The sequence below is a fragment of the Pseudophryne corroboree genome, chromosome 9, assembly GCF_028390025.1.
Source record: "Pseudophryne corroboree isolate aPseCor3 chromosome 9, aPseCor3.hap2, whole genome shotgun sequence".
Lineage (NCBI taxonomy): Eukaryota > Metazoa > Chordata > Amphibia > Anura > Myobatrachidae > Pseudophryne > Pseudophryne corroboree.
This window is the reverse complement of record NC_086452.1, coordinates 30,507,430-30,523,130: the sequence shown is the minus strand read 5'-3', so window position 1 is coordinate 30,523,130 and position 15,701 is coordinate 30,507,430. Positions and strand designations below refer to the sequence as shown.

Here is a 15,701-nt window from a genome sequence, read left to right as displayed (position 1 = left end):
TTTTGTCCGCTTGCCAACAAAGGACTGCGCCTGATAATACGGCGTCTTATTTTGAGAGGCGACCTGGGGTACAAACGTGGATTTCCCAGTTGTTGCCGTGGCCACCAGGTCTAAAAGACCGACCCCAAATGTCCCCTTTTAAAGGCAATACTTCCAAATGCCGTTTGGAATCCGCATCACCTGACCATTTTACTGGTAGAATTGGACAACGCACTTATACTTGATGCCAGTCGGCAAATATTCCGCTGAGCATCATGCATATATAGAAATGCATCTTTTAAATGCTCTATAGGCAATAATATACTATCCTTATCTAGGATATCAATATTTCCAGTCAGGGAATCCGACCATGCCAACCCAGCACTGCACCTCCAGGCTGAGGCGATTGCTGGTCGCAGTATAACACCAGTATGTGTGTGAATACATTTTTGGATACCCTCCTGATTTCTATCAGCAGGATCCTTAAGGGCGGCCATCTCATGAGAAGGTAGAGCCCTTGTTCTTACAAGCGTGTGAGCGCCTTATCCCCCCTAGGGGGTGTTTCCCAACGCACCCTAACCTCTGGCGGGAAAGGGTATACAGCCAATACTTTTTAAGAAATTATCAATTGTTATCGGGGGGGAAACCCACGTATCATCACACACCTCATTTTATTTTTCAGATTCAGGAAAACTACAGGTAGTTTTTCCCTCACCGAACATAATACCCCTTTTTGGTGGTACTCGTATTATCAGAAATGTATAAAACATTTTCCATTGTCTCAATCATGTAACGTGTGGCCCTACTGGAAATCACGGTTGTCTCTTCACCGTCGACACAGGAGTCAGTATCCGTGTCGGCGTCTGTATCTGCCATCTGAGGTAACGGGCGCTTTAGAGCCCCTGACGGCCTATGAGACGTCTGGACAGGCACAAGCTGAGTAGCCGGCTGTCTCATGTCAACCACTGTTTTTTTTTATACAGAGCTGACACTGTCACGTAATTTTCAACAGTACATCCACTCAGGTGTCGACCCCCTAGGTGGTGACATCACTGTTACAGACACTCTGCTCCGTCTCCACATCATTTTTCTCCTCATACATGTCGACACAAACGTACCGACACACAGCACACACACAGGGAATGCTCTGATAGAGGACAGGACCCCACTAGCCCTTTGGGGAGACAGAGGGAGAGTATGCCAGCACACACCAGAGCGCTATATATATATATATATATATACAGGGATAACCTTATATAAGTGTTTTTCCCCTTATAGCTGCTGTATGTTTTAATACTGCGCCTAATTAGTGCCCCCCTCTCTTTTTTTAACCCTTTCTGTAGTGCAGGGAAGAGCCAGGGAGCTTCCCTCCAACTGAGCTGTGAGGGAAAATGGCGCCAGTGTGCTGAGGAGATAAGGCCGCCGAAAAGGGGGCGGAGCCTATCACCCGTTTTTCTGTATATTCTGGCAGGGGTTAAATGCATCCATATAGCCCAGGAGCTATATGTGATGCATTTTTTGCCATGTAAGGTATTTTTATCGTGTTTTATTGCGTCTCAGGGCGCCCCCCCCAGCGCCCTGCACCCTCAGTGACCGGAGTATGAAGTGTGCTGAGAGCAATGGCGCACAGCTGCAGTGCTGTGCGCTACCTTATTGAAGACAGGAACGTCTTCTGCCGCCGATTTTTCCGGACCTCTTCGCTCTTCTGGCTCTGTAAGGGGGCCGGCGGCGCGGCTCCGGGACCCATCCAGGCTGAACCTGTGATCGTCCCTCTGGAGCTAATGTCCAGTAGCCAAGAAGCCCAATCCACTCTGCACGCAGGTGAGTTCGCTTCTTCTCCCCTTAGTCCCTCGATGCAGTGAGCCTGTTGCCAGCAGGTCTCACTGAAAATAACAAACCTAAACTAAAACTTTCACAAAGAAGCTCAGGAGAGCCCCTAGTGTGCACCCTTCTCGTCGGGCACAGAAATCTAACTGAGGCTTGGAGGAGGGTCATAGGGGGAGGAGCCAGTGCACACCAGTTAGTCCTAAAGCTTTCTTTAGATGTGCCCAGTCTCCTGCGGAGCCGCTATTCCCCATGGTCCTTACGGAGTCCCCAGCATCCACTTAGGACGTTAGAGAAAATAAGAATTTACTTACCGATAATTCTATTTCTCGTAGTCCGTAGTGGATGCTGGGGACTCCGTCAGGACCATGGGGAATAGCGGCTCCGCAGGAGACAGGGCACAAAAATAAAGCTTTAGGATTAGGTGGTGTGTACTGGCTCCTCCCCCTATGACCCTCCTCCAAGCCTCAGTTAGGATACTGTGCCCGGACGAGCGTACACAATAAGGAAGGATATTGAATCCCGGGTAAGACTCATACCAGCCACACCAATCACACCGTATAACTTGTGATCTGAACCCAGTTAACAGTATGACAAACGTAGGAGCCTCTGAACAGACGGCTTACAACAATAACAACCCGAATTTGTTTGTAACAATAACTATGTACAAGTATTGCAGACAATCCGCACTTGGGATGGGCGCCCAGCATCCACTACGGACTACGAGAAATAGAATTATCGGTAAGTAAATTCTTATTTTCTCTAACGTCCTAAGTGGATGCTGGGGACTCCGTCAGGACCATGGGGATTATACCAAAGCTCCCAAACGGGCGGGAGAGTGCGGATGACTCTGCAGCACCGAATGAGAGAACTCAAGGTCCTCCTCAGCCAGGGTATCAAATTTGTAGAATTTTGCAAACGTGTTTGCCCCTGACCAAGTAGCAGCTCGGCAGAGTTGTAATGCCGAGACCCCCCGGGCAGCCGCCCAGGATGAGCCCACTTTCCTTGTGGAATGGGCCTTGACAGATTTAGGTTGTGGCAAGCCTGCCACAGAATGTGCAAGTTGAATTGTGCTACAAATCCAACGAGCAATCGTCTGCTTAGAAGCAGGAGCACCCATCTTGTTGGGTGCATACAATATAAACAGTGAGTCAGACTTTCTGACTCCCGCCATTCTTGAAATATATATTTTCAATGCCCGGACCACGTCCAACAACTTGGAATCCTCCAAATCGTTAGTAGCCGCAGGCACCACAATAGGCTGGTTCAGGTGAAACGCTGACACCACCTTAGGCAGAAAATGAGGACGCGTCCGCAGTTCTGCCCTGTCCGTATGGAAAATCAGATATGGGCTCTTATATGATAAAGCCGCCAATTCTGATACTCTCCTGGCTGAAGCCAGGGCCAGTAGCATGGTTACTTTCCATGTAAGATACTTCAACTCCACCGATTTGAGCGGCTCAAACCAATGGGATTTGAGAAAATCCAAGACTACATTAAGATCCCACGGTGCCACTGGGGGCACAACCGGGGGCTGTATATGTAGTACTCCTTTTACAAAAGTCTGGACTTCAGGAACTGAAGCCAATTTTTTCTGGAAGAAAATCGACAGGGCCGAAATTTGAACCTTAATGGACCCCAATTTGAGGCCCATAGACAATCCTGTTTGCAGGAAATGTAGGAATCGACCCAGTTGAAATTCCTCCGTGGGGGCCTTCCTGGCCTCACACCACGCAACATATTTTCTCCAAATGCGGTGATAATGTTGTGCAGTCACCTCCTTCCTGGCTTTTACCAGTGTAGGAATGACCTCTTCCGGAATGCCTTTTTCCCTTAGAATTCGGCGTTCAACCGCCATGCCGTCAAACGCAGCCGCGGTAAGTCTTGGAATAGACACGGTCCCTGCTGAAGCAGGTCCCGTCTTAGAGGTAGAGGCCACGGATCCTCCGTGAGCATCTCTTGAAGTTCCGGGTACCAAGTTCTTCTTGGCCAATCCGGAGCCACTAGTATCGTTCTTACTCCCTTTTGCCGTATAATTCTCAGTACTTTTGGTATGAGAGGCAGAGGAGGGAACACATACACTGACTGGAACACCCACGGTGTTACCAGAGCGTCCACAGCTATTGCCTGAGGGTCTCTTGACCTGGCGCAATACCTGTCCAGTTTTTTGTTGAGGCGGGACGCCATCATATCCACCATTGGTTTTTCCCAACGGTTCACAATCATGTGGAAGACTTCTGGATGAAGTCCCCACTCTCCCGGGTGTAGATCGTGTCTGCTGAGGAAGTCTGCTTCCCAGTTGTCCACTCCCGGAATGAATACTGCTGACAGTGCTATCACATGATCTTCCGCCCAGCGAAGAATCCTTGCAGCTTCTGCCATTGCTGTCCTGCTTCTTGTGCCGCCCTGTCTGTTTACGTGGGCGACTGCCGTGATGTTGTCCGACTGGATCAACACCGGCTGACCCTGAAGCAGGGGTTTTGCCAGACTTAGAGCATTGTAAATCGCTCTTAGCTCCAGTATATTTATGTGAAGAGACATCTCCAGGCTTGACCATACTCCCTGGAAGTTTCTTCCCTGTGTGACCGCTCCCCAGCCTCTCAGACTGGCATCCGTGGTCACCAGGACCCAGTCCTGTATGCCGAATCTGCGGCCCTCTAACAGATGAGCACTCTGCAACCACCACAGAAGAGACACCCTTGTCCGTGGCGATAAGGTTATCCGCTGATGCATCTGCAGATGTGATCCGGACCATTTGTCCAGCAGATCCCACTGAAAAGTTCGTGCGTGGAATCTGCCGAATGGAATCGCTTCGTAAGAAGCCACCATCTTTCCCAGGACTCTTGTGCATTGATGCACAGACACTTTCCCTGGTTTTAGGAGGTTCCTGACAAGTTCGGATAACTCCCTGGCTTTCTCCTCCGGAAGAAACACCTTTTTCTGAACCGTGTCCAGAATCATTCCCAGGAACAGCAGACGTGTCGTCGGGGTCAACTGAGATTTTGGAAAATTCAGAATCCACCCGTGTTGTTGCAGCACTAGTCGGGTTAGTGCTACTCCGTCCTCCAGCTGTTCTCTGGACCTTGCCCTTATCAGGAGATCGTCCAAGTAAGGGATAATTAATACGCCTCTTCTTCGCAGAAGAATCATCATTTCGGCCATTACCTTGGTAAAGACCCGAGGTGCCGTGGCAATCCAAACGGCAGCGTCTGAAACTGATAATGACAGTTTTGCACCACGAACCTGAGGTACCCTTGATGTGAAGGGCAAATTGGGACATGCAGGTAAGCATCCTTTATGTCCAGGGACACCATAAAGTCCCCTTCTTCCAGATTCGCTATCACTGCTCTGAGTGACTCCATCTTGAACTTGAATTTTTGTATGTACAGGTTCAAAGATTTCAGATTTAGAATAGGTCTTACCGAGCCGTCCGGCTTCGGTACGACAAATAGCGTGGAGTAATACCCCTTTCCCTGTTGTAGGAGGGGTACCTTGACTATCACCTGCTGAGAAAACAGCTTGTGAATGGCTTCCAATACCGTCGCCCTGTCTGAGGGAGACGTTGGCAAAGCAGACTTTAGGAACCTGCGAGGGGGAGACTTCTCGAATTCCAACCTGTAACCCTGAGATACTACCTGCAGGATCCAGGGGTCCACCTGTGAGCAAGCCCACTGTGCGCTGAAATTCTTGAGTCGACCCCCCACCGCTCCTGAGTCCGCTTGTAAGGCCCCAGCGTCATGCTGAGGGCTTTGCAGAACCCTGAGAGGGCTTCTGTTCCTGGGCAGGGGCTGCTTGCTGCCCTCTCTTACCCCTTCCTCTGCCCCGAGGCAGATATGACTGTCCTTTTGTCCGCTTGTTCTTATAGGACCGAAAGGACTGCGGCTGAAAAGACGGTGTCTTTTTCTGTTGGGAGGGGGTCTGAGGTAAAAAGGTGGATTTTCCGGCAGTTGCCGTGGCCACCAGATCCGATAGACCGACGCCAAATAATTCCTCCCCTTTATACGGCAATACTTCCATATGTCGTTTGGAATCCGCATCACCTGACCACTGTCGCGTCCATAAACTCCTTCTGGCAGATATGGACATCGCATTTACTCTCGATGCCAGAGTGCAAATATCTCTCTGAGCATCTCGCATATAAAGGAAAGCATCCTTTAATTGCTCTATAGTCAATAAAATACTGTCCCTATCCAGGGTATCAATATTTTCAGTCAGGGAATCCAACCAGACGACCCCAGCACTGCACATCCAGGCTGAGGCGATGGCTGGTCGCAGTATAACACCAGTATGTGTGTATATACTTTTTAGGGTAGTTTCCAGTCTCCTATCAGCTGGATCCCTGAGGGCGGCCGTATCAGGAGACGGTAACGCCACTTGTTTTGATAAGCGTGTGAGCGCCTTATCCACCCTAGGGGGTGTTTCCCAGCGCGCCCTAACCTCTGGCGGGAAAGGGTATAATGCTAATAACTTTTTTGAAATTAGCACTTTTCTATCTGGGTTAACCCACGCTTCATCACATACATCATTTAATTCCTCTGATTCAGGAAAAACTACAGGTAGTTTTTTCACCCCCCACATAATACCCCTTTTTGTGGTACTTGCAGTATCAGAGATATGCAAAGCCTCCTTCATTGCCGTGATCATATAACGTGTGGCCCTACTTGAAAATACGTTTGTTTCATCACCGTCGACACTAGATTCAGTGTCTGTGTCTGGGTCTGTGTCGACCGACTGAGGTAAAGGGCGCTTTACAGCCCCTGACGGTGTCTGAGACGCCTGGGCAGGTACTAACTGGTTTGCCGGCCGTCTCATGTCGTCAACTGATTTTTGTAATGTGCTGACATTATCACGTAATTCCATAAACAAAGCCATCCATTCCGGTGTCGACTCCCTGGGGGGTGACATCACCATTATCGGCAATTGCTCTGCCTCCACACCAACATCGTCCTCATACATGTCGACACACGTACCGACACACAGGGAATGCTCTTATCGAAGACAGGACCCCACTAGCCCTTTGGGGAGACAGAGGGAGAGTTTGCCAGCACACACCCAAGCGCTATAATATATATGGGAACAACCTTATATAAGTGTTGTTCCTTATAGCAGCTTAAATATATCAAAATATCGCCAAAAAATGCCCCCCCTCTCTGTTTTACCCTGTTTCTGTAGTGCAGTGCAGGGGAGAGTCCTGGGAGCCTTCCTCACAGCGGAGCTGAGCAGGAAAATGGCGCTGTGTGCTGAGGAGAATAAGCCCCGCCCCCTATTTCGGCGGGCTTTTCTCCCGGAGTTTTAGATATCTGGCATGGGTTAAATACATACATATAGCCTCAATGGCTATATGTGATGTATTCTTTTGCCATAAAGGTATTAAATATTGCTGCCCAGGGCGCCCCCAGCAGCGCCCTGCACCCTCCGTGACCGCTTGGTGTGAAGTGTGTGACAACAATGGCGCACAGCTGCAGTGCTGTGCGCTACCTTCATGAAGACTGAAGAGCCTTCTGCCGCCTGTTTCCGGACCTTCAATCTTCAGCATCTGTAAGGGGGGTCGGCGGCGCGGCTCCGGGACGAACCCCAGGGTGAGACCTGTGTTCCGACTCCCTCTGGAGCTAATGGTGTCCAGTAGCCTAAGAATCCAATCCATCCTGCACGCAAGTGAGTTGAAATTCTCTCCCCTAAGTCCCTCGATGCAGTGAGCCTGTTGCCAGCAGGACTCACTGAAAATAAAAAACCTAAAAACTTTTTCTAAGCAGCTCTTTAGGAGAGCCACCTAGATTGCACCCTGCTCGGACGGGCACAAAAACCTAACTGAGGCTTGGAGGAGGGTCATAGGGGGAGGAGCCAGTACACACCACCTAATCCTAAAGCTTTATTTTTGTGCCCTGTCTCCTGCGGAGCCGCTATTCCCCATGGTCCTGACGGAGTCCCCAGCATCCACTTAGGACGTTAGAGAAAAACAGGTTAAAGAAGTGTAGCCCTATGTAATCCCTGCACTATAACGTGCAGTGACAGGCACGTCTCCCTTCTCTGTCTTCAGATGTCCCTGCTATTAGCGTACTGAGGTACCACGGCTATTTGTCTGATGCCACACACATTCCCCAAATTACACAGCGTTTATACCAAGTGAAACAAAGGAATAATAAAGGGAAGGCAACACCCGCCCTGTATGTAGTGTTCTGCTAAATTAGGAACAGGTGCAATACATATTTCTCGGAAGCCCTGTGAGAAAAGCTGGGGAAAATTTTATGTGGCGAGGTGAGTTATGTGGGACGAGAACCCAGGTCTGTACCTGGATGTTATTTGCGGTGGAGTTGTGAGCCGCGACCGGCTGTAACTGTCACTAGCCCCTTGGACAATGGGGCACTGGGTATAAGTCCCGACCCCCTATGACGCCTATATTTAAAATCAACGGCGCTAGCGCAGGGCAAGGGAATGGTTGATCACTGTAAAATTTACTAGTCTGTACTTGGGCTAAACCCAGGTTTCACAGTCTCAGCCATTCCTATCTTAACTTTTACAGCAAACAGCGGAGTTGAAGAAATGTTTGCAGGGGCAGCCGGGAGCTGAGGCCCTCCGGGATTAAGCTCCGCCCCCCACATTATGGCGCCAAATTTAACCAGCTCCAGCGCAATCATAGCGGGGAGCGGGTGATGCTGAACCCGCTGTGCAGAGCGGGATTAAGCTCCGCCCCCCGCTAGAGCGCTCAATTTAAAACTTACAAGGTCCAGCGCCATCAGAGCGGGAGGTGCCCTGCACCCCCGCCGTGCTGCTGAATCCGCTCTGCAGAGCAGGATTAAGCCCCGCCCCTCTCCGCTATGGCGCTCAATTTAAAACTTACAAGCTCCAGCGCCATCGGTTGCGGGGGGGGCGCATCCCCCGCAGGCAAAGTGCTGCCGAAACCGCATCCCCCGCAGGCAAAGTGCTGCCCCCCCCCCCGCCATGGCCCATCAGTGTGGGGGGCGCCCTGCATACCCCGCCGGTAAAGAGAGCCGCGGCCGGGGAGCTGGGGGAAGCAAAGCCCGCTGTGCAGAGCGGGAACAAGCTCCGCCCCCTTTGTAATGGTGCTGATTTTGAAAGTGAATAGGCGCCTCTTGCTAGGGTTTTTTAGCGGAGGGAGCGGGGGGAGCGCAATGTGGCAATTGTTGGTTCAGAGCAGGTCCTGAACCCAGGTCTGTGCGCATAGTGTATATTAAGCACAGAGCCATTCTCCCAGCAGCCAGCTGTATTCTCTGTAATAAGAGCATATAGGATCTTTTACTCACCGCTGCTGCTTCTATGGAAGTGATGGAGCGGCCCCGACACGCGCCGCACGCAGCGGTGTCCGGCCAGTCTCCGGAGAGCTAATGTCTCCTTCAGCCGGGGCCCATCCCGAGCCGCACGCAGCTGCGATGGGACCCCGCTGGCAGCTCCCGCGGTGCAGACTGGCAGTGGCAGAGCTGCCAGTCTGTGAGTGTAAGAAAGAAAAAATAAAAAAATAATAAAAAGAAAGAAAGAATCTTCAGATAAGACCCAAGTGACCAGCTCCCTCGGGCACTAAAATAAGACTGGTTTGGAGGGGGGACATAGTAGGGGAGGAGCTAGTTACATGGTTATAAATTTAAAGTGCCAGCTCCCAGTTACTGCCTACTATATTCCCCCCCATTGTATCTGCACTCCAGTGGCCCCTAGTGGATGAAGGAGAAATACAACATACAGGTTAGAATTTGCTAAATAATTTCAGAAATAAAATAAAAAGAAACAATGTTTCAGAAATTTATGACAAAGACCTTTAGAACTTCTGTTGTTGGGCGCTTCACAAAGAGGTATGGAGAGCATTCTCAACTAACAGCTATGCCCCAGAAAATGCACAACTTCATTAATATCAACAGATATTTTATCTTTACAGGAGGCTGCTCCTGGGACCCCACCTTTGAGATTAACTCTCTGAGCACCAACATTAATTGAACGATGCAGCCTTGCTTAGATTGGTGCATAACCCTTTTGTTCTTTACATTGTTTGTCAAGCGCACAGTGTTGAACTGACATCTCTTACCTAACAGGAACCTCCGTAAGCTGATTTTTGCTGAAATTCACAATTGCGATAGGGGAAGTGCCAACTGCATTGAAAACACCCTCAGGAATGACGGTTGCTTGTTTATCACTGGGAGAATGGAAGCAAAAATAAAGAATGAAAAGCCGAGTCAGACCTGGGACTTACTCCTTTTCTACAGCAGTCTCTTTTGGCCAGTACGTGGAGAGGACATAATCTCCAAGCACCGGGAACTCCTGCAGACCGGAGGATGGCCTTGGTCCCATTAGGCCATGCCCCCCCAAGTTGTCATGTGTCACGCTGGGGGCAAGCCCAGCACTCTGACAGGTGTTGGGCTGTCCCCAGCCTCCAGCATGCACTTTCACTTGGGACCGCTGTCTGCATAATGTACGCGGTTCTTTTCTCCCACTGGATACTGATAACTACACTACAAATCCATCGCATGGACATCACAAAACTACACACACCTGAAGATACCTGTACAAGCATACACGCTGACTGAATTGAAGGCCCCACACAGTGCTTGTTTAATCACATGGTGACTGAGATGTATTAGAATGTCTGTACTACCACATTGTTTTATAGAAAACAGAAGTGTTCTTCCTGTACCTGTACTCTAAGGTCTTTAATGTAGTGATTGCGTGCGTATTAACAATGGAGTCACTTGGCAGAGTCATGGCTGTAACCACAGGACCCTCTTTCTGTTCAGGCTTTGGTTCTACAAAAGAAACATCAATCTATAGATTTGTCTGATGGAGGCGGCAACGACACACTGAAAAATGTACCTTATTTAAACATAATGTACAATTATCTGTAATCCAACAGCGTGTGCATTACATCTCGCAGCTCATGTATGAAAGGCAGAATTGAGCACATTTCACTGCACAAGTGTCCATGCTCTCCTAAAGCAATACCACAAATACGCTGCCAGCAGGTCAGCCAAAGGGCTTCTTATACACCTGCGGCTGAGCGGTATTATATATACTGCTCTCACCAGACCCAGAACTCAGGTTCCCCTGTTCATGTGGCAAACACTCGCTTTATTACCTGGCACTTGGATTCTGCTCCTTAGATACTTCAGTAGTTCCACAGTACCTTTCTAAGGAGGCAGAAACAAAGTCATTATAGTCTAAACCACATTTTTATTACTTTATCTACAAAACTAATAAACTTTACACTCGCCCATTTGCCTATTACTGCTTTAGGGGGTCATTCTGACCCAATCGCACGCTGCAGTTTATCACAGCGGTGCGATCGGGTCAGAACTGCGCATGCGCCGGCGCATGCCAGACGGCCGAAGGCCATCGGGCCGCTACGATCGCCTCTGCCTGATTGACAGGCAGAGGCGGTCGCTGGCAGCGGGGGCGGAACGGCGCCATTTGCCCGCTGTTTCGTGGGCTCAGTCCGGCCAACGCAGTCGTGGCCGGACCGAACAGGGGCGGGTCGCAGCGGCTGCGTGACGTCACACGCAGCCGCTGCGGGCCGGGGAGCGGTGAGTAGCTCCCGGCCAGTACGCTAAAGCTGCACTGGTCGGGAGCTACTCTTGAAGTGGAAAGGCATCGCTGCTGTGTGATGCCTTTGCACTTCTGCAGGGGGGGGGGGGGGGCGGCACTGACCCGCGGGGTGGGATAGCCTTGTGCTGGACGTCCCCCCACATGTCAGTGTGCATGATCGTAGCTGTGCTAAATTTAGCACAGCTACAATCATCTCGGAATGACCACCTTAGTATCTGCCCTGCTGCCTGCAACATACTAAACACAGGAGATCCGGTAGGGATCCTGGCCGTCAGAATACCGAAGCCAGAATCCAGTCATTGACCAGAATGCCGACGCCGGCTTCCAGAATGAGATAATGGCATCACCGGCATCCCGACAAGCCGACATCCCGATCGAGTGACTGCCAGGCCACTTTAATGATATTTTTCTCTCAAGCCGGTCCTGTTCCCCCAGTCACTGCCAGTGACTGCTGATCAGCATGTTTTATCAAGGCATTTACTATGATCTCTTCTGTGTCTCACATGTACAGTAAGGAAATGGGTAACTTACACCACGGAGAAACAGCCCTTATATATTACAAGGCCCCCAACTTTACTCACACTTAGGAGATCCCTCCGAATCCCTCTCAGGGGATTGCCTTCCAGCTGCAGTGATTTTAAATTCTGGAGACTTCCCAGGGAATTAGGTAGGCTGAAAGGGAAATCAATGGTTTTAAAAGTGGGCTGGTCACATGATGCAACAGGAAACATGAACATGTGACGTGCCCTATAGAAGAGACTTTATGTAACAATCAGAGATGTGTAAATATCAGGATTTTGGTACTTATCGGTAAATCCCTTTCTCCGATTCCACAGGGGGCACTGGAGGCCCACCCAGCGCTGTTTTCCTCCTACTTCACTTCTCTGTTTGCATGTCACTGAGTGACTGCTCGATTTTGTTCATGTTAACCATTTTCTACAGTTATATGTTTACATGTTTACTTTGTGTTATCCTGTTTTCCATGGCTTAGCTACCTCCTCTACTTTAACGTTGGTCTCTTCCAGCTCTCCTCGGGCACAGTTTTAAGTAGACTGGCTTGGGGCGGGGACATAGTAGGGGAGGAGCTAGTCACATGGTAAACATTTTAAAGTGCCAGCTCCCAGTTACTGCCTACTATATCCCCACTGTAACTGCTCTCCAGTGTCCCCTGTGGAATCCGAGAAAGGGATTTATCGGTAAGTACCAAAATCCTGATATATCAATTTGGCTCTAGCCTAAGAAATTGTATACTTTGCCCTTTGCTAATGTATACCATCAACATCAGCCGGATGTTGCTCTCTTTAAGGAGCAAATGCAATCCAAAATAGTGACTTTCAGGTAAGCGTATTTTTCTCCTTCATCCACTAGGGGACACTGAAGAGCAGTTACAGTGGGGACGTTCCAGAGCTCCCATGACGGGTGGGAGAGCGCTGCAAAACCGCCGGGCCAAACTGCGATGCAGAGGCCGCAATGGTCCAAAACCTGTAAAACTTGATAAACGTATGTCGGCCTGACCAAGCGGCAGCGCGACATAAAGTAGTCATGGAAAACCCTGCAGGCAGCCGCCCCCGAGGGTCCCAGAGCAGAGCTGCCAGTCTGTCTAAATAAAGAATAAATAAAAAAATAAAATAAAATTAAAGAAGATTTTAAAAAATCTTCAGGAGTAATCCAAAGAGTGACCAGCTCCCTTGGGCACAAATGAAAGACTGGCTTGGAGGGAGGACATAGTAGGGGAGGAGCTAGTCACATGGTAAAAATTTTAAAGTGCCAGCTCCCAGTTACTGCCTACTATATCCCCACTGTAACTGCTTTCCACTGAGGGCAAATTACAGTACCTCTCTAGGTCTGTGCTGCCACCCTATAGGGTGCAAACCAGAGACATGAACCTGCCACTGTGTCCAAAGGGATCACACTGACGGACGGTTATCATGGCAATTGGCCAGTCACAATAACGGTGCCACGCAGACTCAAGGGAGAGAGCTTAATCAGCACAGACACGTAATGTATACGCAGGCATTTCAAGTTAGCAGTTGCAGCTTAGCTACAGTATATAGACTGCATGCCACTGCAGATAGGGCAGGACCTACTCTGCCTGGATCCAGCATGTGGCTGCAGGTCTGTGGAACTGCTGCTACTGCCTGCCGTTGCATGACATGTTTTCCAGCGAGTACACTACTTATTATGTAAGATGGCTAGCTACAGTCCATGGCCAATGCTTACATTGACACTTAACCTAACAGTAGCTCCTGGGTCGGATTTCCATTCCAGCAGCCAGAGAGTGATTGGATTGGGGAAGGCCTGCATTCATGGACCTAAACTATTTCTGGTACTGCTGTTGTACAGCAAGGGGACACACAAGGTACAAAAACCTGGCATAAACGCATGGAATGAGACCCATCCTTAACTGAGGTGCTCAAGAACCATAGCAATAGTACCATCCTTGGAAGCTCTTTGTACACATCCTCGTAGTGATACTATAGCCCCGCCGGTATTAGGGAGAGATTCCGCAGCATTATGCATCCCAGACCTAATGGGAAACGGGTAGGCGAAGTATATGTAACAGAACACGCACACCCAGCCCGTATGCACACAAGAAACCTTCGACAGAAACAAGACTACCAGCAGAATGTTAGGAAATACATAACTAACAGACTGACTGGCAGCGTAGTTCTATCAGTAAGTGCAGGTAACCACCTCTGCTCCAGCATATGTAGAGTGTTGGCAGCTTCATCCATTAACATATACGTGTAGCTGAGCAATCCTCAGTCCCTGTAATGGTACCTGATCAAGCTGAAACAAGCATCTGGACTGCATGGCTGTTGGCTGCAGCATAAGCAGACATGCCGGTAGTGGCAGGACAGGGGCAACCGGGGCTTAGGTAGATGGTGGATCATCTGTCACTGCCAGAAGACTGGTATACTTACCGTAACATGGACCTCCAGTGCGCGGTGAGGGCAGCAGCTGCTGTGCCCAAGGATCCCGGACACAATCCAGTGTCAGAAGTTGCGGGTCCCTACGGAGGTGTTCCCACGTGGCAGGTAGACTCCGGTAGCAAGAGTCTGCCCGCAGGAACAAACGTAAAATAAAGAAAAAATATTATAAGTAAATAAAAGAGGCTGCATCACAGCCTGAGGAAAACTCGCCCGTCTCCACGGGCGCTTTAACTTAAACTGAGCTCACTAGGCATGCTGGGGTATGGAGGGGGCGGAGCCAGTTCAGACTTAATTCTTTAAGCTCCTCCACCTCTGTCTATACCCCAGCATAATGCTTAATGTCCCCCAGTGGATGATAGAGAAAATCATAGTCGTGAGTTGGGGATTTTTGGCATGTAAGATTTTGCCAATCCGCCGAAAAATCTGATTCGGCAGAACGTGGAATCACCCCAGGCCATGTAAAAGATTCTCACTGTTGCATTCTGTGCAAGATTTAATAACCGTGAACCTGGCCATACTTACACTCCCTCATTTTCCAATATGTTTCCTTTTTTTTTTTTTTTATCCACAATTTCCAAAAATGAATCTCTCAAAAACTCCACCACGTCTGATCTACATGTTGTTGGTCAATTTTAAAGGTGTCCACTATTGGGCAATTCTATAGGTACACAATAGCCTGTGTGACGGATCGCTCTGGTGTCTCTCTCACCTGCCGAGGTCATTGTTGCTGAGATCCAGACGTTCCAGCCCTTTCAGTAAAGCTATTTCCTCCGGCAAGCTCTTCAGTTTATTGTCCCGCAATTCCAGGATAACAAGAGAACTAAGATGTGTCAGGTGCTGGGGGCCAAGGACATTTATTTGGTTGTTCCCAACGTGCAACTCCTGGAGAGAGACAATAATAAAAGATAAACAATTGCATTCTAATAGGTCATAACCAGCTAAAACTGTATAAAATAAAATAAAGGGCTAGTGTCCCTCACAGAGACTGGAGAATTAAAAACCTGATCACATTTGATACAACGGCCCCCTAGGGTACTCTACAGTACATCATTTTAAAGGGTACGGTGGCCTACTGAAAAAATTAACGTGCCAGGCTCCAATTATCCACTCGTCTATACCCCATTGTCTATATGCTCCGTTGTCCCCTAGTGCAGGGGTTCCCAAACTGTGTGCCGTGGCTCCCTGGGGTGCCTCGGGACACTTGCAGGGGTGCCCTGGGATGGTGGTCCAGGACCAATACAAATTATTCATGGTCAATATAATAGGCAAAACCAGTGCTGGTGGCTGCCAGTCATAAAATATGTGGCCAAACAGAAGCAAATCTTGTCCCTCACCACACAACTGACCCTAAGGATGACATATAAACGCGATCTACTTAATGTAATATTTCTTTCTAAATTTCTCAATAAGAAATTTTTGGCC

At 49.2% G+C, this 15,701-nt stretch overlaps 1 protein-coding gene across 2 annotated transcripts in view; it reads right to left on the bottom strand.

The window, feature by feature from the left end:
• Window positions 1–15,701, bottom strand: part of LRRC40 (leucine rich repeat containing 40) — a 146,126-nt gene that overhangs the window by 79,967 nt on the left and 50,458 nt on the right. Inside the window, exons 7-11 of one of the 2 annotated variants that reach the window (XM_063939103.1) lie at window positions 14,989–15,161; window positions 11,928–12,018; window positions 10,880–10,931; window positions 10,442–10,550; window positions 9,836–9,943 (exon numbers count right to left, since the gene is read on the bottom strand). In XM_063939103.1, coding sequence (XP_063795173.1) covers window positions 9,836–9,943; window positions 10,442–10,550; window positions 10,880–10,931; window positions 11,928–12,018; window positions 14,989–15,161 — 533 coding nt within the window. The remainder of the gene's footprint in view (window positions 1–9,835; window positions 9,944–10,441; window positions 10,551–10,879; window positions 10,932–11,927; window positions 12,019–14,988; window positions 15,162–15,701) is intronic. The other variant, XM_063939104.1, reaches the window with a different exon arrangement.